General features: G+C 39.7%; 1 protein-coding gene across 1 annotated transcript in view; it reads left to right on the top strand.

The window, feature by feature from the left end:
* The window catches only part of Lancl2 (LanC like glutathione S-transferase 2), a 52,831-nt gene extending 41,443 nt beyond the window's left edge, over positions 1-11,388 (top strand). The window contains 4 exon segments of the mRNA XM_048786320.1: positions 2,823-2,999; positions 5,209-5,223; positions 5,225-5,282; positions 8,495-11,388. Of these exon segments, the coding sequence (XP_048642277.1) occupies positions 2,823-2,999; positions 5,209-5,223; positions 5,225-5,282; positions 8,495-8,589 (345 nt within the window). The 3' untranslated portion in view covers positions 8,590-11,388.
* Positions 11,389-26,733: the final 15,345 nt, after the last annotated feature.

The following is a 26,733-nucleotide window of genomic DNA, read 5'->3' on the forward strand; positions in this document are numbered from 1 at the left end:
CTGGCGAGCCGCTGGGCCTGCTCCGGGCGCTGGCAGCGGCCCGGCTTCTCCCCTCTGGCTCAACGACAAACTTGAGGAGACTCGGGTGTCTGTGCCTCACCCCCCTACCAGGAGACCAACTGCTTATGTCACCGCTGGAATGATGAAGTTCTCTCCTCTGCCGCTTTCTGCTGACATCAGATCTCTGCCATGTTGGTGTCCTATGCGAATGGCAGCATTTCGTTCCTCTTGCCGGGCAACCAAAGCAATGGGTGAGTCCTGACCGGCCGTCAGCAGGACCCGTACGGAGAAGCAGTTTCCGCGGGCTCCTAGCCCCGGTCTAGGGAAGTTCCGGGAGCCGGAACTCGGCCGCTCCGTGCTCGGTGTAAGCTCCAAGAAGCAGTCCCCGCGGGCTCAGTTCCGGGGGCCGGAATTCGGCTGCTTAGTGCTTGTTGTATGCTCTGATAGGAGCAGGGTCCGAGAAGCAGCCTCCGCAGGCTCCGCGGAACGGTTCCGGGAGCCGGAACTCGGCCGCCCCGTGCTCGGTGTTCGCTCCGATAAGCTCAGGTTCTAAGAAGCACCCAGGCGCTGAACCCTAGCAATCTGTCTGCAAGCCGCAGGTGAATTGCAGCCTGAAATTACCTGATCTATGGCTGAATGAGCTGCGGTCAGTCTAAAACAGGGAAGGTGACGTCAGTTTACCATCATGGTGGCTGCTGGCCTCCTCTGTGGTCTGACCGGTGTGGAGAACCGAGATGGACCGCTTCCTTTCCCCCGTCTCGAACCCAGAATTCAGCCCTGAGTACGGTGCTTGCGCGGCTGGCAGAAACTGCAGCGCTGTAACCCTGCGTCTCTATCCCAGCGCGCGCTGCAGACTCTAGCCGCGGGGCGATTTGCTGAATAAGCCGTGTTACCCTCCGTGCGACAAACCTCTCGCGTTTGAGTCCCCGTAGCAGATCCTCATGCGATGGAAATCCTTCCTCCAGGTTCCGGAGCACCCCACTATTGCTGGAAATTCCTAACAAGATATCCTTTAGCCGTCCTGACTTGTCATACTCCCACACAGTGAAGCAGCACACCACGGGGGTAATGCACTCCCCTTGCCGCCATCTTCCCGTCCTCCGACCTAGTATTTCTTTAAAATAGGTTAAGGTGTTTCATTTTACAGTAAATTCTCAAGGGATTTAAGATGCAGCTAACAATGTAAAGTAGTCATGCTGGCAGGATAACAGAAAAAATAATGGTTAATTAAAGATAGGAAGTAGTTAGTACATGCTATGTGCCAGATGCTGTTCTAAGAGCTTCTTGTACATTATCTCTTTTTAATTCTCACAACAAGCCTTTGAAGTGAAAAAATGTTGGTGGAACTGCAAATTAGGGCAACTACTCTGGAAAGTACTGTGGAGATTCTTCAGAAAAACTAAGAACGGAACCACCATTTGATCCAGTTATTTCACTCCTTGTTATATGTCTAAAGGAGTTAAAATCAGCATACTATATTGACACACCCACATCAATGTTTATAGCAGCATAATTCACAATAGCTAAGCTATGGAACCAACCTAGGTGCCTATCTACAGATGAATGGATAAAGAAATTGTGGCTTACATACACAATGGAATATTACTCAGCCATAAAAAATAATGACTTTGTGATATTTGCTGGTAAATGGATGAATCTGGAGACTATCATGCTAAGTGGAAATAGCCAGTCTCCCTAAACCAAAGGTCAAATGTTCTCCTGTTATGAGGATACTAACCCACATTAAGGAAGGCAGACAATAGAAGTTCATTGGATTAGACAAAGGGGAATGAAGGGAAGGTGGATAGGAATAGGAAAGACAATGGAATAAATCTGACATAACTTTCCTATGTACATATATGGATACACCACAATGAATCTCCATATCATGTACAACCACAAGACTGAGATCCTAATTAGAATAAGATATATTCCATGTTTGTATATTAAAATAGATTCTACTGTCATGTGTAACTAAAAAAAACAAATAAAAATAAGGAAAGGTTATCTTTTTGCAGAAAACTAAGACATAATGATTAAGTGACTTGTCCAAATTGAAAGATGACAGAAGTAGGATTCAGAGTCAGACAGTCTGACCCCAGAACCTGCCTTTCAGTTGCCATCATGGTGAAGAAATGGAATCTTGCTTTTGACTCTGGCAGCCTAATTTTGGAAACATTTAATTCCCTTCATGATTAGAAGTGCCTTTCCCTGCCTACAGCCTCAGAGCTCTTCTCGGCCTAGTGCCAGTACTCATTAGTCATTAGTAGATGGATCCTGTATGCCACCATAAGTAGATCATGTCTAATGGCCTTCATGTCTTTCATTGTCCAAACTCATTTGTACTTAAATGGCATGAGTTCATAAGCTGTTGAAATTATTAACAGACTCTGAGAAAAGGACCAGGGAAGCAATAAATGAAAAATAAGAAAAGAGAGAAGAAAATTTATAAGGGAGTCTGGGGAGTAAAAACAAACAGCTTCTTCTGTCAGTCATTTGCCTTCACTGTGCCTGTTTGTCTCTGCAGCTGTTCATACTTTAATAACTAATTTTTTTGGGTAATTTAATAACTAATTTTTAAGCTTAATTTTAGGATTACTTATGCCGAACTACAAAAGAGGAAGCCAAGAAGAATAGGCTGATTAGGACTGTAAGAAATGATGCACTGTTAGTGCTATTGGTTTTTTGTTTGTTTGTTTTTACCCTAGTGCCATTTCTGTCTTCCTAACATTGTGTAATTTTCTAACCAGGAAGGAAAAGGATTTTACTAACTCTTCATTGAGACCATCTTATTAACACTGTTTTGGTTTTTTACTGCCCAGGTTTTTAAGGAGGAGAAATACCTGAAAGAGGCCATGGAGTGTAGTGATGTGATTTGGCAGCGAGGTTTGCTCCGAAAGGGATACGGGATTTGCCATGGGACCTCTGGGAATGGCTATTCTTTTCTGTCTCTTTACCATGTCACAAAGGATAAAAAGTATCTCTACCGAGCTTGCAAGGTGAGGACATCTGAACACCCCAGAACTTGTACAAAGTCCCCAAACAGTTCTTTTTCTTCTTTTAACCTGTTTTTCCTACCTTGCACATGTTTACTAAAACTTAATTTGCTTTCTACCTTCCAAATCTGCTTCCTTTTTTGATCACAAGGGAAAACCCCTGGTTTCTTCTGGCAAAGTTTTGTCCCTGGCCTCCCTATACTGTGGTGTACTTGTCTATAAGACAGGAATAACACATGTAAATGACCTCTGAAGAACAGGAGTTTTGGAGTCACACTACTTGGTTAGAATTACCATCTATACTGTGTTTATTTGTTATAAAACTGTGTAATTTTATGAATTTAAGCACATTTCTTCAAGCTTCCTTTTCAAATAAATATTTGCTAGTATATTCATTATTATACACATTTCATAGAATAGAGGTCGGAAGAAAATATTTACCATGAGTCTTGATAGATGGAGTCCTTATGGTTGATATATTCTTTATACCTTTTGATCAATGAACATCTGTTACAATTATAGTCATTTTCTTAACTGAAATAGAATATACCTCTTGTTGGTGCCTCTGAGTAAACACACACAGAGGATTGTGGATACTGTAGAAGCACATTAAGAGGTTAGGGCCCAAACTGGGTGTGGGAGTTCAGAAAAAACATCCAGACTAGTACCTACAGAACAGCTAGAAGTTCAGCAAAGAGGTATGAGGTAAGGTATTAAAAATAGAAGAAACTGCTCTGGAGTTGTGAAGCACACAGGGGAGCTGTGTGAAGTTTGTGGTAGCTGCAGCTTGGAGTGGGGAGGCCAGAACAGGAGAGACAGAGGTATAAAGCAGCTAGGTTCTGCAGGCTGCATCAGCCTTGATAATTATAATTGTAGATGTTTAAGTAAATATGGGGACTTTGAAGACTTTAGTAGGATTAAGATACAGCTGGTTCTTCAATGATGAAATCTCAGGTGGACCAGGAGCCAGGTGGCTAAGGGGTGGAATACATTCCTGATAGGGAGAATAACTTGTATAAAACTGCCAAGGCACAAAATAGCTCTGTGTATTCTGGAAACTCTGAGCACTTCAGTGTTGTGGGATGTCATAGGAAGAGTGGTTAATAAGAGATAAAGTTATGCGGGCAGAAGCCAAAGAAAATAAGTCTGTTAGCAGTTTTCAACCTCAGTAACACCTGACATCACAGGGCCCACTGTAGACCAATTAAGTGAGAGAGTGTGTCACTAATAGTTTAAAGCCTCTGCAGGTGATTTTAATAATCAGCTGGGATTGATTACTGATTTGAAAGATGGGGGTCCATTTTGAGACTCCTCTTTTAGAAAGATGGCTTTAGTTCCATTCGGAAGGATGAGGCAGAGGTTGTGTTTCCACACATTAATGCAAGAAAAAATATGGTAGAATGGAGAGTTTAGGATGTAGAACAGAATTTAGTGCCATCTTTTTTTTCTTTAGGGTAGAGAGGATGGAAATACCTGAGTGTTTTCCTATTGTCTAAGAAAACCAGGTAGATGCTGATCAAACAAGGGAAAAGAGGAAGCATATTTGGAAAATACAAAACAGAACAAGTGTTATTAAACATGTGCTAAATTTGATATTGTTACCTTAAGAAAATAAAATGGAAGTTTATTATAATATAGAAAAAATCCCATTGAAGAGGTTTGAGAACTCAATATTTCTCAAAAGGAAAGCACTGACAAAGCTAAGGGATGAGGCATTTTCAAGGTGGAACTGTCAAACAATGGTGCATAAGAAAGTGGAAGAATCGGAGATAAGAAAAGTGAGAGTATAGATTATGTTTAACAAGAGTGTGACTGAGAATGGCCCTGGCCAGGGCTGATGCTGCTGCCACAGGAGATCACCAGGGGGAGCCAGCAGCTGATTCTGCAGGCAGCTTCCGAGCCAGGTTTTTTAATTCAGAGCAAGTGTTTGGAGTTACTTTGGAAATGATAACTGGGTGGGCAGCTGCAGATGCCTAGAAAGGACAGACAATGGATGAGGTAGATACCACCTTGCAGATGAAAAAACAGGTGAAGAGAGGTGCATAACATAACTTGCCAGGACTCAGCCCTCTGAGAGGAAGTAGCACTGTTGTCTAGTCCTGAGCCTTTGCTCCAAAACACTGTCGGTTCTGGTGAATTCATTGTAGTATCTCATTTATTGCCTTTCACCAAATGAAAATTCTGTTCTTAAAAAGAAATACTTTCTTTTTAGTTTGCAGAGTGGTGTCTTAGATTATGGAGCGCATGGATGCCGCATTCCTGATAGACCATATTCCCTGTTTGAAGGTAGGAGAGTAAAAAAAGCCAAAAAAAAAAAAAAAAAAAAAACTATAGATTTAAGCATCTGGGTGAGTGAAATTGATCTCCCTGTCTCTGGGGATTAGCAGTAGTATATTTGATCTTACATGAGTAAAAATTCCAAAACTAAAATAGCAGTACACAGATTAATTGATGCCTGAAAATGATAATGAGTATGTCTTTATGTTGCCTTCTTTTTGTTGTGAATATCATCCAAGTATCTGTAGATGTGAAGTATATGCAGACAAAGTATGGAAGTGATTATCTAGTGATATGGATACAGTATGGAAGGCTTGCTACTGAGCAGTAGGAGAGATAAGCATCTGGGTGATACCTCTTGCATTTCACTTGTAATATTGTAATATTAAATGTGCTCACAGGAAGCTTGAATAGTTAAAAATAAATATATTTATTTTATATAAACTTAAATTATGTATTTATATTATATATTATATATTATATATTTAGATTATATGTATATATAAATTATATAAGGAAGTATTAATAATTAATTGGAAGTATTAGTAATTAGGAATACTAGTGATTGGGAAAAAAATAAACAAATATTGAAGAACGTTCTGGAAGTGAGCAATAACAGGCCATCAGTAAAAGCAACAAAAATTATCAGTCTGCTCTGGGCACAACAGAATGTAACTTAAGGAAAAAAAATAACAGTCTTACAGAGGGACTTAACTTCTTTTTTTATATTTATGTGTGTATTAACTTATAAGCCACAAAAATCAAAGGACAAAGACTAAAAGGTCAGTTGAGATAAATTCATAATAAAGTAACCTTTAATTACTTTAGAGCCACATCTTATACTTATCCCAAAGTAAACTTCAGAACTAGTAAAATGATTTCTACTGAAGGACATTTGGGCTTTTCCCAGGCTTCCCGACAAGTTTTTGTTAAAAGAAAGGGTTCCAGAAGCTAGCCTTATATAATAAGAATTTTACATCTGTATTCATGAAGGGTGTTAATTTCTAGTTTTCCTATTTTGCACTGTCTTTATCTTATTTTGGTAGCAGCGTAATCGTGATCTAATGAACTATCCTGAGAACTCTCCTCTCTTCTGTTTTCTGGGACAGGCTTTGTATTTATTGGTGGAAAAAGTAGTGTAAATCAAATTTTAATGTTTGGTAGACTTCTCTAGTAAACATTTCTGGGTCTGGAAATTTCTTTTTCCAAGATTTTAAAATAATTTCAATTTCTTTAATAGTTATAGGGCTGTTTCCTTTTTCTGTTTCATATTGGGTGTGTTGTAGGAGTTTCCTGCTTTTGAGAAATTGGCCCATTTTATCTATGATGTCAAGTTTTTATGTGTTGAAGCTATTGGTAGTATTCCTTTATTGTTTTATTTGATGTCTAAATCACCTCTAGTGATATATGTTATTTTATTCTGACCTTGGTGATACTTTTAATCACATAATAGAAATATGAACAAAAATAGAATATTTGTCAGATCTTTTGGGTAATATGATCTTTTTAATATTCAAAAACAACATAGAGGGCTGGGTTTGTGGCTCAGTGGTAGAGCACTTGCCTAGCATGTGCAAGGCACATCATATAGAAAGAATATTTCTCAATGAGACTTTTCCTTATGTCATAAAAATGTGGTATATTTTCATCAGATATGATATAGTTAGAACCTGAACTCTAAATGGAGGTCATTCAGGTTTAGAAATTCAAGTTTATAATAGCAACTTCAAAGCCCTAGTGAGTCAAAATTGTTCAATGTACAATCCCCTAATGTCTGGGAAGTTAACTCCCTGCCTTGGGTCTTTCCAGTGCCTGTCAGACACAAATAGTGGTAGGTGTTAATGAAACTCTTGTCAGATGGACCAAGAAATAGTTATATTGAATGTCTATGTGGCAGGTCAGGCAGAGGAGCTACTAGGATGCTGGGGTTGCTGACACCTACGACCCCTCATGATGGAGCATACTCCTGCTAATGTGCTCCATCCAGTGAGTGTGGTATCCTACCCTTTAAAACCAGAAAATGGGTCATTGCAGCATGGCCTTCTCTAGGGTCCTCCCAAAGGTGTCAAGTATTCCTGGTTACTTCTAATAGGTTCCTATATAGGTTACTAGTTTTTGAATTTTTAAAATAAACTTCTGGAACCTTTTCTTCAAGCAAAACTTGTAAGGGAGGCTGTAAACAACTGAAATGTCCTCCAGTAGGAAAACAGGGAAACAATCTATAATGTACTACTCAGCAATAGGAAGAAACCAACTACTGACATACACATGAACAAAATGGAGAACCCAGACACAGAAGGCTGTATTGTGATTTATGTGAAGTTCCAAAATGGGCAAAATTCAACTGTGGTGATTGCTTCTGTGGGATGTAGCGGGGATGAACTACAGATGGACACAGGGGACTGCTTGGGAGTTATAATATTCCAGATCTTGACAGGGTTTGTTTTACACAAGTGTGTGCATTTGTCAAAACTCTTGAGGAAATATGCTTAAGATTTGTGTTTGGTTTTATGTGATTTTTATGGCAAAAGAAAACTTAAGCAAACAAATCCTGTAGGAAAGGTATCGTTCTGATTGGAGTGGGAGACAGAGGCCTTGAGACTTTCAGAAGCTCCTGTCAGGGAAGTGTGAAACCTGAGGTTTAATTGATTTAGAATGGGGATTTTGACCAAAGCAAATAATGCTTGTTTGAAAATTACTGTCTTAAAACCTAAAGAAGATGTAAAGTACAACTGTTTTTTTGACTTAAAATATAAAAGCTCTGAGAGGGGAAAATTTTATGTATTGAAATATAATTGACAACATCTGTAACTTTTATGTGTGCGTGTGTGTGTGTGTGTGTGTGTGTGTGTGTGTGTATGGTGCTGGGGATGGAACCCAGGGCGTCATGCATGCTGGGCACGCACTCTGCCACTGAGCTACACCTCCAGATTAGCATCTGTAGCTCTTTGGTAGTGATTCTGTAGTATTATAGACATAAGATGAAAGCTCATGAGCCAGCTGTAAAAAAAAAACTTAAGAATGAAGAATACTTGCTGGGTATTAATATAAGGATTTTTTTTCTTCCTCTTTTTTTTTTTTTAAATGAAATCATCTTTGAAGTCCCCAGTACTTTTTCTCATATCCTTAGAGCCCCCAGTAGAGGAAAAAATTGAAGGTTACTTTGTTGCAGATACAACCTTCATGACTATTTGTAAAAAGATCCACATTTTGCTTTACAGGCATGGCTGGCGCTATTCACTTTCTCTCTGACATCCTGGTACCAGAGACATCACGATTTCCAGCATTTGAACTTGGCATTTCACAAAGAAATTAAAAAGGTGCAAAGATAACTAAAATACATGTTGGACCAAAAGCCACCAGATTGCATAGTGCCTGACATAGAACTACCTGTAACTCCTGAAAGAGAAGAAGAAGATGAAAAAAAAAAAAAGCAAACACCTTCACAGGCACCCTTCTGTTGCAAAGACCCTCAAGTTAGAGCATGAGTAACAGAAACCATCCCATCAACATTTTGTAACAGTGTCCCCTCATTGTGTAAAATATGAAGTCTTCACCTTCAGGTTCCCTGTGGTGTTTGCATGTTTCTTGGTGTTTGTTGTCTGTAGATGTAAATTGTTTTAAATGGAAAGCCCTTCTCTTCACATGAGCTCAGAGATGAGCGTGCATGAGCGTACGGGGGCAGCCATACCTTTCTGTATATAACATAAAAAGTGGAGTGTCATCTCTGTTGACAGATAGGGGAGCAGTCAGGTGATGTCTCTCTTATGTATCAGAAAGATAATATAACCAGGTATGTTGGTACATGCCTGTAATCTCAGTGGCTAGGGAGGCTGAGGCAGGAGGATCATGAGTTCAAAGCCAGCCTTAGCAAAAGTGAGCCCCTAAGCAACTCAGTGAGACCCTGTCTCTAAATAAAACACAAAATAGGGCTGGGGATGTGACTCAGTGGTCGAGGGCCCCTGAGTTCAATTCCCGGTACCAAAAAAAAAAGAAAAAAGAAAGATAATCTAGAGTGATATCCCACTGACTGTCAGCATTTTCCCTGGGTATTTTCAGAAGACTATGAGAAAAAGACCACTCCAAAACCTAAACAGAAACAGCAGACAAGAGGGCATTTGTTGGGAACTTTTGGGGAGTATACAGTTGAATACTGTTTATTTGTGTTTTGTGCTCACTTTAGTGTTTCTAAGAAACCCCAGGAAGTGCATTAGAGCTGTCAGTCTAGCAAGGCAGAGATTTCAGGAACTTTGCCTAAAGTTCAAAAGCTCTTTGCAATTCAAGCAGCTAGTGCTCTGAGGAATGTATTTCATAATACCAAGAGTAAATTTAATGACCACATTGTAAGTAGTAATGACTGAGTGTTGGCAATTCTAGAACATGTACCCAGATGTATATTATTAAAATAGACCCCACCTTGGGCTTGGGATGTTGCTCATAGTAGAGCATTTGCCTAGCATGTGCGAGGCCTTGGGTTCAATCCTCAGTATCACAAAAATAAAAACAAACAACAGACCCCACTTCAGTTTTATCAATATGATAACTTATTGGTTATGTGGATACAATTCCAGATGGGTGATAAACAGGAAGATCCTCAGTTGGACCAATGTCCCTGCAACCAAACTTATTTCAAAAATTTAGTTTAAGTGATCAAAAGTGTAAATTTGGGATGAATATATTCCTTTTTGTACACTTTTGGGTAGTTAAAAGTACTAGTCTGCATTTATGCATATGGGGAACAACATAAGGTTCTAGACAAGAAAATTATGGTATTATCCAGATGACTATTTTTTTTTTTAAAAAAAAGGGGCATTAATTTGGATTAGTATATCATTAGTAATTCTATTGTGTAGATTTCCGTTTTTAGAAGGGCTTTTGTCGTCATGGTACAAGAGGTCTAGGATTTTCTAAGTAATTCTCATTAGGCAAGGTAAGGCATTGTCACAAAAGACAAGATAGGACTCTGGAATGGTCTAGTCCTTGTCTACAGGGGACTGTCTAAATATCAGCCCAAGTTTCCACTCCTTTTATAAAGGATAAATAATAATATCAGTTTAGAAGATAAGTCTCCTTCATGCTTATGCAGTTTTTAGGGCGTTGCTGAGCCTTATTTGAGAGTCTGGTGCCCTAAACATGTGACCTTCAGTTTCTAAATGATGCCTAGTGACTGTCTTCATTGAAGATGCTCTTGCTTCTAAGTCATTATTATTTTTGTTCATGTTAGGGTGATGACTTCCATGGGTATAAGTCTTCATAATTATGCTTAAACTGGGTCTCTCCGGGAAGTCATTACCTAAAGGCAGGATATGCCATCATGAACAAGCCAACGGGAACTGTTTTGTAGAAGGCCCCACATAATAATTCAATCTCTTCCAAACAACAAGGTTCCCATCTTCCCTATCCATTTCATAGAAGAATAATATACAACCCAGCTTACCAATGAGGCCCTGCCTGTCTTGTTTCTCAAGGGAAACAATTGGGGCTTCCAGGAATTCCCTGGGGCTCTCTAGTACAGCTTTTTGCAAGGAGGAGTCAGCCAGTAGAATCTCTGATTCTGACCAGGGATCTCTAGTCCAGCAGCAGCAAGGGTGACTCTTCATTTTTATCAGGATGCTGGATGTGTTCACGTATGCGCATGTTCAAAAAATACTTACTAGTCTTTCTAATTAACGCACTAAGGGAAAGAAAGTATTCATGGAATAAATGGAAATATTATTTAAAGATTTTTCTAAGCCAGCTGGGTTGAAACCTTCCACTAGATATTAACAGATGTACAGTTCTTTGATTCTATGTTAACATACTTCTCATGTCTGTTACATGGGCTGCTGTGTGATCTCACCATCATGAAAAGCAGAGGAAAAATGGCACATACTTCACAGGACAGGATTCACAGACATCAGTTTAATAATTACAAGTGTTTGAAATCAGATTTCAGAACATCTCATTCATTTCTTGTATTTCTTTGTGTCCACAACTGTGTTCTCCAAATGTACCTAAATTTAAAAATATGTACATGCACAATACCATTTCAAAATCTGAAGGAAAAAAGCTAAAGTCCACAAAAAGTATTTGAGGTTCTTTGGTTTTATTAGTAAAAGACAGTTTTGTGTGATAACTTGTGGAATCTTCATTTCTTTCCATTCTATCTGTGTGAGTAAGGGTGAGATGCACTGGTAATTATTCTGAAGATTTGATTTTTTTAAAATATTTTTTTAGTTGTAGATGGACATAATATCTTTATTTATTTGTGTTCATGTTGTGCTGAGGATTGAACCCAGTGCCTCACACATGCAAGGCAAGTGCTTTTAACAGTGAGCTACAACCCCAGCCCTGAAGATTTGATTTTTTATGTGAATGTGGTGGTTACCCATTATGTTATATTTAATGGGCTCTATACATGCACTTTTTTTTTAAATTTCAACAAGACCTTCTGATACTTGGATAATAAGAAGAACAATCACAAATGTTGAACTTCAATTTTGTGACAGACCCTTTATTTTCTCAACATCATGGGGAGATGGGCAATATTATTGTTACCTTCTTAAAAAATGAGAAAATGCTGAACTCTCCCAGAGTCTCACACCTACTTCATGGAACAGTCAGGGTTCAGGAGATTCTTGCCAGTGGTCCTAGCAATTCTAAGCTGCACTCAATACTCTTCCCCCACATGCCGGATGCAGAGGTAAGCCAATGAAACCCAAGAGGCTCTGGGACCTGGCCATATGCATACAACTAGAAAATGGAAGGCAGGGCCGACCCATGCAGGGATTCTCTCTATGTCCTCATCATTTCCATTCCCCTACAACCTGCTCTGCAGGGAGGAACTCTACAACCATTTGTTATAATTGGAAACATCTTTAACTTAGGCTGTTTCACACCCATTGTTTCATTTGCTAAATCAAAAAAGAAAACAATTATCTAAGTTTAAAGTTTAGCTTCTCAAAAAAACATCTTTAAAAACTGTCCCCTCTTCACCCCAGGCTCCTTGCTGCAGCTTGTAGGGAATCTACCTTTCATGAACCTCTACATTTGGCAAGAGTCTGCATGTGTAGTAGGGATGGGGACTTAGATGATCTTCAGGAAGCTATGAGCCCACTGAATCATATAAAATTTTATGTCTTTGTCTGAGAGAGGGTTACTAGTTTTCATCAGAGCCTCAAAGTGGTTTGTGACCAGAAAAGGTACAAGTGTCAGGTTGTGGGTTAAAGAATGTGTATTGGCAAGCTGGGCCTCAAAGCAGGGAGCCACAGATGCTGTGGGAGATAAGCATGGCAGAGGAATCTAAAATCAGATACCATGCTCATTTAGGAAGACCCCCAAATACACAGTGAAAGATGTCACCTGCAGGTCTCAATTTTCCATATCAGATTTTCTTGATGAGAGCCAGGTGTCGATTCCAATTTGACTCAACTGTTGGTGCCTATCATTTACCTGCTCAGCCACTGTTTCAGACGCATAATTGGCCATCAGGCTTCTGGAAAGCTGTGTTCTATTCATTGCCTATTCTGTTCAGGTAGTCACTGGGTACATGCTTTGGGGTTTATATTTTGTCCCTGGTGAGTGGAGCTTGCTCTTTCTCCTGCTTTCTTGTTGCTATGTCCTGACCTGCTTTCCTGGGGCACACTCTTTTACCATGATTTTCTGCGTCACCATGGCTCAGAGCAAAGTAATTGGCCTTCTATGGACTGAAATCTCTGAAATTGAGACAAAAAACTTTTCCTCTTCTAATTGTTCTTTTAAAGGCTTTCAGAGATGAAAAAAAATGATTAAAACACCATTTTACTGCTAGGCTAGTGAAGTGTAGGTAAAAAGTGGGGGTTTTTGATGCTTGTGTTGACCTCTTAGCTCGACCACTTACGTAGTGTGAACCTAAGCCATTTCCTAAGGCTTGGTTTTATTTCTATAAAATCAAGACAATTGCTGGGCATGGTGACACATGCCTATAACCCCAGCAACTAGAGGCTAAGGCAGGAGGGTCACAAGTTCAAAACCAGCCTCAGTAACTTAATAGTGAGATCTCTGTCTCAAAAAATAATTTAAAAAGGGGGGCTAGGGATGTAGCTCGGTGGTTAAGCACTCCTGGGTTTATTCTCCAGTACTCCAATAAAAAGTCATGACAAAGAGAATCTGCCATATTCAGTTGCCAAAAGAAGTAATATGAAAAAGTGTGTGTGGGGGGGTATCCAGCACATGTAAGTGCTCCATAATAGGGAGCTGAAAGTGTTGATGTATTATAACTTTTATGTGGAGAAACAGGCTCACTTGCCTAAAGAGTACAATGAAAGCACCTATCTGTCCAGCATAAAAATCCTATACTTGGGCTGAAGTTGTAGCTCAGTGCAAGAACATGTGCTCAGCAATGTACAAGGCCCTGCGTTCAATATTCAGGACAAATAAATGACTAAATCCCTTGTATCACCACAAGCCTTCATCACTGCTCTGCTTGTCAGCCCACAGCTGTTGGCCAGCTGTATTGTGCATGCACATTGTGTGGGTGGGGATGTGTGGGTAGGGAGTAAGAGTCTCACTGACCCAAAGTATTTCAAAGGGAAAAGTGCCACAGAAATGAGGATATCCATGTCCAATTTTAGGTGTGCTCAAAATTTGAGAGCTCAGAGGCTGAATTGTCAGCTCCTTTGGCCTTTTCTGTGTTGAGTTCCTTAGGAAATCTCCCTGGTTCTGTGCCACCTCCCACCCTTAACCCACAACTGTCCAAGATAATGTTGTGGCTCATAGGACCAGTTATCAGATAAAGTGCAGGTCACATAGGATCTTAGCCTACCCTTCAAAGTATTGCCCATAGGAGGATAAAACATGTACCAAACAGCATATCATACATTCACCCATAATCAAAGATTTTATTTTTTTAATAGTTCCAAGAACCAACAAGGCCATCTTTGCAAACAATTTTCCAGTGGAGACTGTAATGAAGTTATCAAATACTTCACTCTAAGCTTCTAGAAACAACCATGGGGCACAGTGGTACACACCCATAATCCCAGTGACTTGAGAGGCTGAGGCAGGAGGATCACGAGTTCAAAGCCAGCCTCAGTGAAAACAAGGCACTAAGCAACTCAGTGAGACCCTGTCTCTAAATAAAATACAAAATAGGGCTTGGGATATGGCTCATTGGTCGAGTATACCTGAAGGAAAAAAAAAAAAAGGAAGGAAACAACCTCCACATTTCTCCAGTAAACCAGTCCAGCTCACCTGGGTGCCCCCAGGATCCCTTCTAGAGGCGACAGTAGCTGAAAGAAGGGCCGTGTCCATCTGCAGTGCTGTTTCCTCGCTGCAGCTGAGGTGAATGTTTTGAGTTCTTGCTTGCCTGAAACATGTCTTTACTGTGTCCTGACACTTACGTCACAATTTATCTACAGAATTCTTGGTTGGAGATCCCTTTCCTACTGGAACTGCAAAGCATTATTCTATCTGCAAGCATTCAGTTTTGCCACTGGGAATTTCCCAGCCATTGTGTTATTTCTTTGTACATGATCTTATGTTTTTTACAATCGTTTTGTAAGTTGTAGGATTTTGTTTTTCATTTGTCATGATAATAGGACTAGTCCTGGGTTCTTGGTAGGCCCTTCCAATCTGTGAACTCGTATTTTTCAAGTCTAGAAAATTTTCTTAATTTATTTCTTTAATGTTTTTTTCCTCTCTGATGACCTTGTCCCTTTTCATTGAACACCTATTATTTGCATGTTAAACCTTCAACTATGGTCTCTGGTTTCTTCTAACGTTTTATACCACCTCTTTGTTCTTTTGCTTTACTCACTTGAGATTTCAGCTTTATCTTTCAGTCCTCTTATTGGCTATTTCATTTTTTCTTTTCCTAGAGTTTTCCTTATTCTCAGCCTATCTTTTATATTTATGGTATCCTATTTTTATTTTTTTTGGTTGCAGTATCGTTTCTTTCTGATGATGTTGATTTATTCAACCAATATTCACAGTGCTTACTCTACACCATACCCTGTTTTAGGTGCTTGGAACCTATCAGTGAACAAAACAGGCAAAGATCATTACCAAGCCAGTGTGGTGGTGCACACCTGTAATCCCAGTAACTTGGGAGGTTGAGGCAGGAGGTTTGCAAGTTTGAGGGCAGCCTCATCTACTTAGTAAGGCCCTAAGCAATTAAGCAAGACCCTGTCTCAAAATAGAAAGGGCTGGGGATACAGCCTCTAAGCTGAATCCCCCATGTCAAAAAAGAAAAGAAAGAAAAAAGAAAAACATTAACATAAGGAATTGGTAGTCTGGTGGGGAGACACAAAATTAACAAATAAGAAAATTTTCTCATACATTGTAAAATAATGATATGGAAACAAAACGAGGGTTGAGCTTTAAATATGTTGAGTTTGAATAGACATGGAGTAGTCTGGAGCATGAAGCAAAATCTGAAATAGAGTTGTCACTTTGGTGTTATTTGTATATTGACATTATATAAATCCATGAGACCAGATGAAATCACCAAAGAAATGAGGGTAAAGAGAGCGGGGGGAGGAGGGGCACTGAAGACAGAGCCTTAAGCAGAACAGTGAGAACACTGAACCTATGTGCAGAAAGGAGTGATCAGCTGTTTCTGATGCTTTGACAAGTAAGATAAAGACTGAGAATTGACCTTAAGATTAAGCTGCATGGCAGTCATTGGCAAGTTGGTCCGCGATATAGACACACTTGAAAGGAGGTTTATTACAAGAGAGGAAAGAAACAGCCATAACTGGTGAGAGCAATGTGATCAAGAAAACACTTTTAAGTTTCAAAAAATAACAGCATGTTTTTAATTGATGGGAGTGCTGTTATGGGCAGTTAAAAAATGATGATGTAGGACAGAAAGGGGAAAGTGCTGGTTTGCTGTCCTTGCATAGGAAAGGAGGGGTGGGAACTAGTGTCCAGTGCTGAACTGCTTCAGATGGGAGCACGGACATTTGATTTAACTTTGGTTAACAGATGCTGGTGGGCGGTGGGTGGTGGTAGGAGCTGTGGAAATTCTCTCCTGATTGCTTCGGTTTTCTCTGAAGTGAAGTCGAAGCAAGCAAGGCAGCATCTGCTAAGTAAGGATGGAGGAGGAGGAGGTGTTGGGATTAGAAGAGAGAAGAAGCAGTGTGAAATACTATCCAGGAGGATGGGAGAACAAGTGAGTGGTTCTCCAACTTCAGCATGCTTAAAAGATCACTTGAAGGACTTGCTGAAAGACAGATTGAGGGGCGAACCTCCTCCTCTTCAGTAGGTCCGGGATAGGGCCCAAAAGTTTATATTTTTAACATATTCCATAGTAAGCTGTTGATCCAGAATCCCACGTCAGGAAAACAGGTTCTCCCTTGGGTCCTCTCGTTGCTCCAGAATGGCTGGTCTGGAGGCAAGCTGCCTAGAGGTAAGATTGATAGCATCCAAGGCCCACATGGTTGGGCATATAGCTGAGACCAGTCAACTTCTGGCCACAGTCAGCTTGCTTTTTAGTGCATCTGAATTGCCTTTTCCTGTTTGTTGGCTTTGGTTTTCATCCATAAATATTTGTCTAATATTTATTTTTCATCCATACTTATTTAGCTTTGATATTAAAGGGTTCACACAGTGACATGCTGCAGAAGGCTGCAGAGTTATGAGTGGGAGGATAAAGTGGATGGAAAATATTTGGCCATAGATGAATCATGGCTATGTAGTGTGGTTGGGATGGACCTTTTAGTTGGGAACCACAAAGGTCAGTTTCTGGGATTCCTCAGTTCCTGCTGAGCCCACCCAGTTCCCTACTTGCGACAAAATAGGAAGGAATGGGGGAAGAGAGCTAAGAGGCCACCATTTCTTCAAGATGGTAATCTGTGTGTATGTACTGCTCGGGATTGAACCCAGGACCTAACACATGCTAGGCAAGGGCTCTACCACTGAACTACACCCCAGCACACAGGATGCACTCAGACCTTAATGTTGGGTCAAAACCTCTCTGGTTTACTTTATCCAAGAAAAAAAAAAAAGCCTCCAGTTTTGCACTGGGCTAAGGGAGGGCACCTAGATCGTTGTCTAAACCTACTTTGACCTGACCTCCTCACTGCCATCAAAGGTGCTCAGCCATGGGCTGGGATTCTAAGTAAATGACAGGTTCTCCCTATTCTCCTTGTTCTGGCTCTTGTTCTCCTTACTGTGTGCTCAGGGCTCACTTGTGTTCCTCTATCCTCCTGTTACCATGTTCTGCTCAGTCATTTGTCACCCATTTATCTGCTTCTTGGCTTCCCCAACTTTGTGCCTGTTTCTTCTCCTCTCCCGTGGGGTGGGAGGACACCTGGGTGGGGGGACAGCCTGGGCTGTAGGGACTTTGGAAGGAAGCCCAAATGTGCCTAGTCACAAGCTCTTGCCCAGGCTCCTCAGAAACTCACTGTCTTAGGCTCCTGCTTAAATTTGAAGGGCCAGAGAGTGGCCAGATATTTTTGAGCCCATAGGGGTTTTAATGTCGGTAGTCTTCCTGTGACCCTTCCTGTGTCACTCTAAGCTCTGCACAGCCATCATCACCACATATTGAACAGAATTTAAACATCCCTTTGCTCCTTGTCTCCATTCTGAACATTATGCTCTTATGTTGAAACCAGACTCGGGGACTAGTCAGGGGAGGGCGCTATTGTCTGCACTCTACATTGCCAGACTATTCTGGGTTCTTTGACATTCTCTCACTTTGAATGATTTTGCAAATGTCTTTTTATTTATTTATTTATTTTGTCTCATAAGGAAAACCAACTAATTTTTTTGTCAAAGGGAAAAATTCACAAACTAAGAACATTTAGTGTTGGCAAGATACTGCAGTTTCTCAATTGTTTTGTGTTTCTCTTAGTTCTCTCTGGGAGGACAACTTTAGGGGTCATGAAGACCAGAAGGAGGTGGCTGGGGGAAGAGGGAAGACAAAGGAAGCAGAAATTGCAGTGGCCTGTGGTGCAACGATAAGACAAAGGCTACCATCCCTCTTTCCCCAGCTTGAGGAGTACTAACTTCACAGATGCATTATACTGATGCCTGAAATTCCTTGATTCCTCACCCAAATAATTTTACAAGTTGTGAAATTAAAGCACCTTGGGGAAATATAGGCATGGTTTATTCAGTAACTCAACCTACATATATGGAGACTATGACAAGAATGATGACTGACATCCGAATTCTCTCGGTTTCAATCTGAGTTTTGCTACTTTCAATGCTAATTTAAAGAGTTGTTGGAAGGATTAAACAAAATAATCTGAGTAACACACCTGGCACTGTGCACATGTTCAATACATGCCACTTTCAAATTAATAGACATCAGATGATTTTTCTAGGAGAAAAAGTATTTTATAATGGAATTGGTTGCTTCTGCAGCTGGCACTCCCCTCAGAGAGCAGTAGGGCAGCTTCAGTCCCAGGTAAATGAGCTTTTATTGGTTCTTTCTGCCTATACAACACCATTTTCCTGTTTCTCCTGGGAATAACAACCACTTCCTTCAGAGAACAGCTCTTTCCACTTAGACACTGCAGTTTCAGCACACACACCCGACATATGGCTAGCTCTTTTAGAGAGATGTGATATTTCATTTAAAATTAGCACATCTTGAGTCATTGGTAATGTTCCCAAGGGCCTACTCAAGGGACATAGCAACAGGGATTCTTCACGTTCTTTATTCTAGGCTTTCATACATTTAATGGGTTTAACTGCTTGAGTGCATTTCATTTCTAATGTATAATAATAATATCAACCATTTACTGAGCTGAGCACTGTGCAAAGCAACTTGATAAGCATCATTGCATTCAATTATCCCATTTTGCCCTGCTGAGGCTTCTGCATAGGCTTATCAGCCACAGTTTACTACCTATTAGGCTGGGAAGGTTGGGAGAATTACCCAAAGTCATATAGCCAGTGAGTTGTGGAACAGATGTTCAATCAAACACAAGTTTACCAGAATAGCATTCAGATGTTTCAAGGTCAAAGATAAATATGAAACTGATCTCTATTCTTATTGAAGAGTGAGGGTAGGGGAAGAAGATGAGCCATTTGAATGGGCAGTAGTGTGACATTACGACATCTAGAGCCTAGTGAATAGAGACAGTGAAGCAGCAGTGAAAAGCTGTGCTCAAGTCGAAGCACAAAATCATGTACATGAGCTTTATTTCTTTTTGGTACTTTTTTCAAACAAGTATGGGTCTCAGAGTTATAACCTATGATACATTTGAAGGAATATTAGAGGGTAAATGGAACTGCTTTGTCTCCTAATTATACAGTGATCATCCATGGCTCTTTGGAGATCAGTAGACATTGTGTGCCTTCTGATGGAAATATACCCACTGCTGAAGTAGACCCTTAAAAAGAAAAAGAAAAATCTTACATGTGGACTTTTGTTGCAAATTGCCATTATATTTGCTTTTCTGAATATTTTTTAAAAGGAAAAAGAAGGAGGAGGAAAAGAGAAAGAAAGAAAGAAAGAAAAGAAAGTAAACAAAAAGAAAAAAGCAACTGAATGTGATCTTTTTTTTTTTTCTTAGTTTGCAAGAAATCCAGAAGCACAGGGCAAAGAAACATGTTAAAGATGGATGCAGTCAGCAAATTCCAGACTGTTGGTAAACCTGCAAGACAAATGACCCAATTTCTTTTCCAAGAAAAAAAAAAAGCAAAAAGATGAAAAAGAAATAGAGAAACTTATATATTCCAAGAGATACAGAAATCAATTTTATGGTTTGGATCTTACTTGGATCCTGACACAATTTTTTAAAAAGTTGTGAGAGAAGGAAATTGTAGATACTGATAAGATCTTTAAAGACATTAAAAAATTATTGTTGATTTTTAACTAAGTGTGATATGCTATATGCAGAGATATTTTTGGAGGAAGTGTCTGAAATTTACTTCCAAATAATCCAGGCAAAGGCCAGAGGGATCTGTGTGAAACAAGATTGACCATACACTATGATTTGTTGATGCTTGTGACAAGCACATAAGAGTTCATTATGATAATCTCTGTTCTTCTGTACTAGTTAAGGTTTATATGTGAGGTGTCCCCTAAAAGCTCACGTGTGAGACAATGCAAGAAGGTTCAGAGAGAAATGATTGGGTTTTAAGAGTCTTAACCCATCAGTGATTTAATCCCCTGATGAGGATTAACTGAGTGGTAACTGAAGTGGTAGGGTGTGGCTGGAGGAGGTGGAAATTGGGGCTTGGCTTTGGGTATATATTTGTTATCTGGAGAGTGGAATCTCTGCTTTCTGATCACAATGTGAGCTGCTTCCCTCTGCCACTCTCCCACCATGATGTTCAGCTTCACCTCAAGCCACGAAGAATGGAGCCTGCCTTCTATGGACTAAGACCTCTGAAACCATGAGCCCTCAAATAAACTTTTCCTCCTCTACAATTGTTCTGGTTGGGTCTTTTAGTCACAGCAGCTAAAAAAAAAGCTGACTAAAATAGTACTCTCTGAAATTCTTCAAGATTGGGATCATGGGAATCTAATGTCCTAGAAAAGTTTGTATGAAACCAATACTCTGAGAGTAGGACTAGGGGCCACAGGCAGTGGGGAGGGGTGGAGAAGATGCTGTGTCTTAGTAGAATCTGGAAGCAAAGGAAAAAAACCAAGAAGTGTTCAGTGCTGGGGTTTGGTGCTCTGCAGACTGAAGAGCAGTCTTCCAAGCACTTCTAAGGCCATGCTGCTTTGCGTTACCTTCCATCCCAGTTCAAGTATCTCCAGTGTCAGTTGATAACTCAGGACAAGCCTCCAAACCACCATCAAAGCTCTAGACTACAATAGATAAATTATAAAATAAAGAAGTCGATATATTCATTCATGCCTAGGTATAGCCTTCCCCTAAATTTCTTGCAGTACTAGTTATCTATTGCTGTGTAACAAATTACCCCAATACATAGTGGGTTAAAATAATAATCATATCTGTTTCTGTGTGAAAGAAATTTAAGAGCAGTCTAGCTGAGCAGTTTTGACAAAGGCTCCCTCCTGAGTCTGTGGTTGTGATGTCACTGGACCTGGAGGACCACTTCCAAGATGTTCACTCACAGGGCTTGCAGTTTGGTGCTGTTGTGGCAGAAGGAGTTCTCTACCTTAGGTTTCTAGGACTGTCATAACAAAGCACCACAATGTGAGGTGGCTTGAAATGACAGTTCTGAGGGCTAGAAATCTGAAATCAAAGTGTCAGCAGAGTCATGCTGTTTCTAAATGCTCCAGGGCAGGGTCTGTTCTGTGCCTTTCTCTTAGCTTCTGGTGTTACCAGCAATTCTTGGTGATCATTGCCTTATGGATGTCTCACTCCAGTCTCTGCTTCTGTCCTCTCAAGTTGTTCTCCAGTGTCTGTCTCTTTTCCTCTTCTTATGAGGAAACCAGTCATACTGATGATGGGCCCACCTTACTCCAGCAAGACGTCTGCAATGATATCTTAACCAGTGACGTCTGCAACTCTATTTCCAAATATGATCTCATTTTGAGTGGCTAGGACACATGTGAATTTGAGGGTGGAGACTCTGTCCAATCTAGTACATTCTTTTTGTGGCCTTTTTTAGTGTCCATATGATATGGTAATTGGATTCCCCCAGAGCAAGAATCTAAGACAGTCCAAGGCAGAAACTGCAATCTTTTATGGCCAAACATTTGAAGTTATACACCATCATCTCTACAGTGTGCATTCGGTGACTACACAAGCACACAAATATCAGGTGGCAGGGACCATTGAAGGCATCTTGGAGGCAGGATACCTGATTCACATCCTTCCACCTACAGAAGATGCTCACCCCTTCCACTGCCCCTACCCCAATGCCTGTCCCATTACAGCATCAGCCTCTGCTAGGCTGTTCAGCACATTCCTCTCAGCTCCTTTGAAGCTTCTTTTTTTTCTTTTCTTTTCTTTTTTTTTTTTTAAATCTGAACAGTTGCCTTGGAGATATGACCCCAGAGTGTCCTCTCTCATTTTCTTTTTCTTTTTCTTTCTTTTTTTTTTTTTTGGACACAATATTTTTATTTTATTTTTATGTGGTGCTGAGGATCGAACCAAAGGCCTTGCACATGCTAGGCAAGTGCTCTACCGCTGAGCCACAACCACAGCCCCTCCTCTCTCATTTTCTTATTTTTAATTTTGTAGTACAGGGGATTGAACACAAGGGTGCTTTACCTCTGAGCTACATTCCCCATCCCTTTTTATTTTTTATTTTGAAACAAGGCTTCTCTAAATTGCCAAGACTGGCCCCAAACTTGAGATCTTTCTGCTTCAGGTATCCGAGGTAGATGGGATTACAGGTCTGCACTACCACACCTGGCTGAGTTTTCTCTTAGCAAAACTAGTTAACAAAGATTTTATAGCTACACCTTTTACTTAATACCATACTCTCCTGACAGTACCCTAGGTTTTCTTTTTGCCTGGAAGACATTTTTAAATTTTACTTGTTGGCTATCTGACTCTGAGAATTTTTAAATTAACAAGACTTGATTCTCTTGTGTTTAATAGTTTTCTCTTTAGCTTTTCCATCTTCTTACACATTTTACTATAAAGAACAAAAATACAGACAGTATTTTTAACATTCTGCCAGGGAATCTCCTTTATGGCATTTGGTTTATAGGTGTATTTTTTGCTTTCTTTCTCAAAAGAAGTATCATAAGTATCAGACAAGACAGAATTGAATAGGACAAAAATAAATAAAAACATTTTGCTACTTTATATCTTTCCAGTGTACTCTCATAAACTTTCCTCATCTCCCTCTTCTCCCTCTTCCAACTCTCTCTCTCTCTCTCTCTCTCTCTCTCTCACACACACACACACACACACACCCCACATACACACACCTGCTGCATCATTTGAAAGGAAGCTGTAGGCATTATGACTCTTTATTTCTAAACACTTCATATACATTTTCAAAAAATATAATTGTCATATAATCACAATGCCAATATCAAACCTAAAAAAACAAATAATACATATTTCAAAACACAATATTATGTTGCAGCCAAATCATATTCTATGTTCACCAATTGACCCAAGAATATCTCTTAAGTCTGCATTGTTTTATCAATTAGATTAGAGTAAATGTTTTAGATTTTTCTTTCATCTCTTCTACTTTGGGACAATCCCCTCGTGCTGTTTCTTTGTTGTCTTAAATGGCATCGTCTTTCTCGGGACCCCAGGGCTGTTGTCTTATAGAACCATTCCCCACCTGGCTTTATCTGATTCCTTCCCATTGGTGTCATAACTTTTTCTGCTGCTTCTCACTTCCTTTAACTAGAAGTTAGGTCTGGATTCTAGAATTATGCTGAATGTGGTGATCACTGGCCGCAAATGGGTTTTTAAACTTAATTTATAAAGATTGACTTACATTTAAAATAATGTTCCTCATTCTCACTAGTCTCATTTCAAGTGCTGGACAGTCACATGTAGTGGCTACTATATTGAAAATTCAGGCCTAAAACATTTCCATCATCATAGAAAATACTACTGGATAACACTTCTCTCAAGGCCGTCAAGTTAAGCTGGTATCCAGGTTAAACATGTGTTGTTACTTTTAGTAGATATTTGGCATAGCCAATTACATCACACAAAAAAGCTGGCTGGAAGGTACAGGGTGCTCTTGGGGGACTATTTTAAACTTCACGCATGTAAATTAGAAATATTACTCTCTTCTCCACTCAAGATGTCCTCCTCTGGTTCTGTAGTCTGGATCCTATATCATAAGACAGAAACAATTTCTTGTGAAAGAAAATAGAATCAAAGAATTTCAGGGCTGAATGGGAATTTTGATATTATTTTATAAGCAGCTGAGGAAACCAAGACCAATAAAAGTTCATGATTTGCCCAAGATCACTGATAGCTATTTGGCAGCAGAGAATGATCCTCAACAATCATCTTCTTACCTGTGAACCACTTTATACGTCAGAGTTGAAATACTTGCAGAAATTGAGATCAGTGTACTGCTATAGCTACTACAAATAATGTTCATAAAATATGTTTTGTTGAATCTTTAACGCTGCTAGGCATTTTGATTAGCCTTTAGGAAAACCATATCACATAATTCTCAAAGCCATCCTATGAGCTAAAGTTAGTAACAGAACATTTAATCAATAGGAATTTATTTATTTATTTAGGTAACAAGAAACCTAGAATTGGCTCATTCAGAGGTTCAACAGTATGAAAGCTGGTGTTCCTAGATTATGTTGGCCTTTCCCTCTTGGTCACAGGACAGCGGCTGCAGCCCCAAATACCACATCAATGATCATAACAAGGTGAACAGGCATGTGGCAATGCCAACAACTTCAGTTCCATTTTTGAGAAAAGGAAATCTTTCTCGGAAGTCCTAGAGAGGAGTTCTGCGTATTTCATTAGCCAAAACTACGTCACATAATCTCCCTGAACCCCTAGTACAAGGGAGAATAGGAAAATTAATATGATGTGTAGCTTTTCCAGATCCTGTCGAAGAGACAGGCAAGAAATAGGTTTAGGAATGGGGTTGGATAAGCCAAGCAACAGTAGAGTTCTTCTGTACTCATGATTCCAACGAGGGAACTGATGGTCAGAGTGGTAGAATATGGTAAGTGGCAGAACTGCTTTCACTGCAAAGCTCATGAGTAAGGTTTATTCACTGAAAATCTGTGATGAGGACTTTGGTGTTACTTGAGTCTGGGGCTGGTTCAATTACTTGCAGAATCAGTGGGGTCTGCATGTCCTCAAAGAACGGAAGAAGCCAACCCTGGACAGAGATTTAGCCACCTCATTAAAGAACAAAAGGCAATTTGAGAGGAATTGCCTGATGGTATGTTTGTGATGTGGATTTAGAGAATTTCTGTTTCTACACACACAACATATATATGCAAGGCTAAGATGTAGGCTATGTACGTTCAGTGCTATATCACATACGTTTCATAAATATATAATTAATGTTATAGCCTGTGTTTTCTAACTCTCCCTTTTTTGGAGAGCTTAATCTTGTCAGTCTTGGTTTTGCCAACAGCAGACCTTTTCAAGAAAAGTAATTTCCACAAGTGGTGAGAGATTCATTAAGAAAAGAAAGAAAGATGGGGTTTCTTTTTCTCCCTTCAAATTAGCAATTACACATGGACTAAATCATTATAGTTATACCTCATTGTAATTGTAACAGTCGTTATAATTAATTCAAGATCATTATTATTCATTTTAATTCATTCAAAATCATAATTATTATGATTTTTTATTTGTAATTGACAATAATACAGTGTTGGAAAAGGCTGGAAAAATAAATTAGTATATTCTTTTTGAAAATGATGTGTTCAAGGCCCTAAAACATGCACATATGCTTTGATCCAGCAATGAGATCTAATATTTTATTCTGAAGAAATAAATATAGATGTATATAAAAATAGACAAACATACTCAGCACAGCATTATTCATAATGAAAAAAAATTAGCAACGACTTGAACTAAAAAAAACAATTGGATAAAATATAATAATCTCACAAAGTTCAAAATGAAACAAACAAAACAAGACACATGTGATGAAGAAAATCAAGGGATTTATAAACACAAAATGTGAAATAATGGTGGGAAGTAGAAGGCAGAAGAGATCCATGGGGATCTCAGTTCTGTTTCTTAAGTTCTGTTCATGTTAGTATCATACTTGTTCTGCATCTTGCACAGCCATGAGAACAAACCCAGACATCACAATGAAGATTGATTATTTGCTGGAGCCATAACCCTGGGGGTTGGCAAGAGATCTCTGTTCCACAGTCATCTAGGAATCCCATCACCTCCCACAACCTTCAAGTCCTCCACTGGACCTCCTATTCCAGGATCCAGAAAGGGAAGGGACAACTTTTAGGACCTGGCAGTATTGCAGGGCCAGACCTGGAAGTGCTTGGTTCACCAGTGTCTTTATTCAAAGAAACAAAACAAGACACCAATGCGATCTGGCTGCTGGGGCTGGGAAATGTGGACCCACAAAATAGAGAAAGTGGCACTCCTGAGTGGCTAGTCAGTATCTGCCACAACGTCTTACTCTTGCTGCATTCATTATTGTGAATGAATAAAATATTTGATTATTTCAAAATGAAAACCAAAATGGAACTACCTAAAAATTCTATCAGAAAAGGGGTTAAATAAAATAGACTGTAGAACGATTATATAGCGGAATATTAGCTAATCATTATTAGAGAAGACATAGGACAATATTGAAAAGCCTTAGAAATCCAGGCTTAAAAAAAAAAAAAGTCCTATTTTGATCCAGGGTGTCTGTTTTTGGAGCAAGACAAGGATTAAGCAATGGAAATAGACCCAATTGTCATTCTAACTAGGGATTCAGGTGCTTTTCTGCAGTCTCCCCACCACCACCACCCCGCCTTTTTCCTCGCACTGAACATTATTATTTTCATAATTAAACTAGAAACAAAAATCCCATAGTTTTGGTTTCGAGTAAAAACTGCACAGTGGTAGGTGCCCCGCTCTAAAAACACCGGGTTCACCTGCTCTTGACGCCCCGCCCACGCCCCGCCCTCGGCACGCGGGTGTAA

The sequence above is a fragment of the Marmota marmota genome, unplaced genomic scaffold (assembly GCF_001458135.2).
Source record: "Marmota marmota marmota unplaced genomic scaffold, marMar, whole genome shotgun sequence".
Classification (NCBI taxonomy): Eukaryota; Metazoa; Chordata; class Mammalia; order Rodentia; family Sciuridae; genus Marmota; species Marmota marmota.